Source organism: Odocoileus virginianus, unplaced genomic scaffold, assembly GCF_023699985.2.
Source record: "Odocoileus virginianus isolate 20LAN1187 ecotype Illinois unplaced genomic scaffold, Ovbor_1.2 Unplaced_Scaffold_21, whole genome shotgun sequence".
NCBI classification, from domain to species: Eukaryota; Metazoa; Chordata; class Mammalia; order Artiodactyla; family Cervidae; genus Odocoileus; species Odocoileus virginianus.
Genome location: NW_027224283.1, coordinates 3,068 through 7,463, shown reverse-complemented (window position 1 = coordinate 7,463; position 4,396 = coordinate 3,068). Strand labels below are relative to the sequence as shown.

Genomic DNA, 4,396 nt, shown 5'->3' with positions numbered 1-4,396 from the left:
GTTTCTTGACCTGCATACAGATTTCTCAGGAAGCAAGTCAGGTGGTCTGGTATTCCCTCTCCTTAATAATGTTCCACAGTTTGTTGTGACCCACATGGACTGTGGCTACAGTCCATGGGGTCGTAAAAAGTCAGACACGACTGAGCAACTAACACACACACACAAACACACAGGGTGATAATATACAGCCTGGAAGTACTCCTTTCCCAATTTTGAAACAGGTCCATTGTTCTGTGTCCAGTCCTAACTGCTGCTTCTTGTCCTGCATATAGGTTTCTCAGGAGGCAGGTTAGACTGTCTGGTATTCCCATCTCTTTAAGAATTTCCCACAGTTTTATTATGTTCGCTAGTCATTTAAACTAGTGAAAATCACCTAAACAAAGTGGGCCTCAGTTATGCAAAATATAAAATGTGGAAATAGGCACACAAAAACTCTATATGCTTTCAAACTCTATTTAGATTATCTGCAAACTATACTGGTTTTTATAATACTGAGGAAAGGAGGAGAACCAATTAAAATATTTCTGTATTTTTTTTACAAAGGAAGCTAAATATTTTAAAGACTGCCTTGAACCAATTAAAAATTATTAGAAAAAAATAGCCCTATTTAAGTGTTACCATAAGAGTTTTATTTTATCTGTAGTCTTTGATAATGTATGTTTGAAGAAGAAATAATGATTTTGAACGTCAGATAATATTCCTTACTAGAATGAAAAGTTGAATGTAAATTGGAGAGTATTCTATTCTCAAATGTATTTTGATCTTTTATTTCTTATAGGAAATCATCCATTTTCTTTTTGAATGGGGGCAAAGGATCAGCAATGAAAAACCACACAAGACCCACAGAATTCATTCTTCTGGGGCTATCAGATGATCCAGAGCTTCAGATTGTGACTTTTCTCTTTTTAATCATCACATATATATTAAGTGTCACTGGAAATTTGACCATCATCATTCTCACCTTGGTGGACTCCCATCTACGGACACCTATGTATTTTTTCCTCAGGAACTTCTCTATATTAGAAATTTCCTTTACAACAGTCTGTATTCCTAGATTTCTGGGCACAATTATCACCAGGGACAAAACAATTTCATACAATGATTGTACAGCTCAGATGTTTTTCTTCATCTTCTTGGGTATCACTGAATTTTATCTTCTAACTGCCATGTCCTATGATCGCTATGTAGCTATCTGCAAACCCCTGCATTACACAACCATCATGAACAACAGAGTCTGTGTATTGCTTGTCTTTTGTGCTTGGCTGGCAGGGTTCTTAAACATCTTCCCACCTGTTATTCTTTTTCTCCAGTTAGATTATTGTGGTTCTAACATCATTGATCACTTTGCTTGTGACTATTTCCCCCTCTTGAAACTATCCTGCTCAGACACATGGCTCCTTGAAGTGATTGGTTTTTACTCTGCAATAGAGATTCTGCTTTTCACTTTGGCATTAATAATTCTATCCTACATGTTCATCATCAAGACAATTCTGAGACTGCCTTCTGCCAGTCAGAGAAAAAAGGCATTTTCTACATGCTCCTCTCACATGATTGTCATTTCCATCTCTTATGGAAGCTGTATATTCATGTATGCTAACCCTTCAGCAAAAGAAAAGGCATCCTTGAACAAAGGAGCATCTATTCTGAATGCTTCTGTTCCTCCTATGATGAATCCATTTATATATTCACTGAGGAACCAGCAAGTGAAGCAAGCCTTCAAGGAGACCATCCAAAAGGTTATCTTTTTCTCCAGTAAATGCAAGTTATTATATCATTAAAAGAGTAAAGTTCTTGTCAATGCTTTCTATTACTCATAATCTGCCAAAACTCTTTCAGTACAGCTGTATGAGTCCTTTTCATCTGTCCCCATGTTAAAAAATTCCCCACACTGAACCTAATTAACTGGATAAAGTTGAATATTGCTTCAGAATTTTCAATAAATTTTTTATTCAAATATAATTGGATGAAGTAAAGAACACAGGTGGTGTTACAATTTTATAGGCCATTTAGTTTGATAAAAAGAATGCCAGAATTGATGTGGATTTCTGAAATTTTCATTTTACCAGGTAATAGAAATGACCTTATTAGGAAATTTTTATTCTATTTGGAATTTTCATGTAATCAAACAATGGCAATCACTAGAGGGCTGGAAATAAAATATAAATATCTACTTACATATTTTTAAAGTTTAGAAAGTAAAGTATATTTTAACTCTATATACTATTATAATGCATTTATAATAATGAGGAGAGAGAAGAAAGAGGAGGGTAGAGATAATATTTTTTCAGCAACTATTATATTCCAGAACTGTTCTTATTATTTTCTTCATATTGGATCAATGAATCTTGTGAACAAGTTTATTTCATTTTCAGTCACTCATTCACATCCAACTCTTTGTGCTTTCTTGGGCTGCAGCACACGAGTCTCCCCTGTTCAAACATGAGTTTACTCAAGCTCATGTCCACGATCTAGGGATGCCATCCAACCATCTCATCATCTGTTGCCCCCTTCCCTTCCTGCCCTCAATTTTCCCCAGAATTATGGTCTTTTCAGCTTCAGCATCAGTCCTTCCAATGAATATTCAGAGTTGATTTCCTGTAGGATTGACTGGTGTGACCTCACAGTCTGAAGGACTCTCCAGAGTCTTCTCTAACAGCACAGTCTAAAGGCATCAATTCTTGTGTGCTCAGCCTTCTTTGTTGTCCAACTCTCACATCCCTACATGACTACTGAAAAACCCATAACTTTGACTATACAAATCATTGATGGCAAAGTGATCTTTCTTCTTTTTAATACACTGTCTAGGTTCTTCATAGATTTTCTTAAACAACTTTCTGAGGTAACATTAATTTTCTCTTGAAGAAATTTTTACTTTATCTTTTCCTCTGGAAATGTTTTATGATTGTTCTTATTTCACAGCCATGATGAAAAGGTAAAATTGGAGTTAATTTATTTGGCAATAGAGAAGAACAAGAAAGAAAAGGGATCCAGATTGGAAAAGAAGAAGTAAAATTTTCATTGGAGACAGCATGATACTATACAAAGAAAGCCCTAAAAATACTATCAGAAAATGACTAGATTAATCAGTTAATTTAGTAAGGTTGCAAGATACAAAATCAATACACAGAAATCCATTGAATTCCAATACACTAGAAAAAATTATCTGAAAGAGAAAATAAAGAATCAACTCCATTCACCAAGGCAACAATAACAATAAACTAGGAATAAATGCACAAAAGAGCTGTATAAATAAAACTATAAGACATTGATGAAAGAAGTCAATGATGACATAAACAGATGGAGAGACATACCAGTTCTTGAATTGGAAGAATCAGTGTAACACAATAGAAAGCCCAGAGATAAACCCAAGCACTTTTGGGCACCTTATCTTTGACAAAGGAGGCAAGAATATCTAACAGAGGAAAGACAGCCTCTTCAATAAGTGGTGCAGGGAAAACTGAACAGCTATGTGTAAAATAATAAAATTAGAACACTTCTAACATCATTCACAAAGATAAACTCAAAATGGATTAAAGACCTCCACCTCCTTATGTTTTGGAAATAAAAACAAGTTGGACCTAATTAAACTTAAAAGCTTTTACACAGCAAAGGATATCATAAGCAAGATGACAAGACAACCTCAGAGTGGAAGAAAATATTTGCAAATGAAGCAACTGACAAAGGATTAATTTCTAAAATATACAAGAAACTCATGTAGTTCAATAACAAAAGAACAAGTCATTGACACAATAGGCAGAAGACCTAAATAGATGGCTATTTCTCCAAAGGAGAGATAAAGATGGCTAATAAACACACGAAAAAATAGAAAAAAATACTCAACTTCACTTGTCAATACTACAATGAGGTAAACACATCAGTCAAGATGGCCATCATCAAACAAATGCTGGAAAGGATGTGAAGAAATGGGAATCCTCTTGCACAGTTGGTGGGAATGTGAATTTATAGAGCCACTATAAAGAATAGTATGGTGATTTCTTTAAAAATTAGGAATAAAACTTCCATATGACCCAGCAATCTCACAACCAGGAGTATATTCAGAAAATCACAATTCTAAAAGACATAGGTACCCCAATGTTCATTGCAGCACTGTTCACAATAGCCAGGACATGGAAGCAACCTTGATGTCCATCGACAGATGAATGGATAAAGAAGTTGTGGTAAGCACATGGACAGAGGAGACTGCCAGGCTATAGTCCATAGCATCACAAAGAGTTGGCCATGAATGAGCACACGTGCACAACCATATGCTGGGTTATAAACTGGTTCATAACAAGCCAACCATCCACATAAAGGAACAAACTGGAATCGAATATAGTGAGGTAGATAAACCTAGAGCCTGTTATACAGAGTGAAGTAAATCAGAAAGAGAAAAGCA

The 4,396-nt window shown here is 35.3% G+C and overlaps 1 protein-coding gene across 1 annotated transcript; it reads left to right on the top strand.

Moving 5' to 3' along the window:
• Positions 1 to 821: 821 nt before the first annotated feature.
• Positions 822 to 1,778, top strand: LOC110124698 (olfactory receptor 6C3-like). The gene has a single exon (XM_020873336.2). It carries the CDS (start codon positions 822 to 824, stop codon positions 1,776 to 1,778), a length of 957 nt encoding a protein of 318 aa, XP_020728995.2.
• Positions 1,779 to 4,396: the final 2,618 nt, after the last annotated feature.

Bases quoted from the DNA above. Each gene is read 5' to 3' on its own strand.
- LOC110124698 (XM_020873336.2), top strand. From the start codon at position 822: ATGAAAAACCACACAAGACCCACAGAATTCATTCTTCTGGGGCTATCA.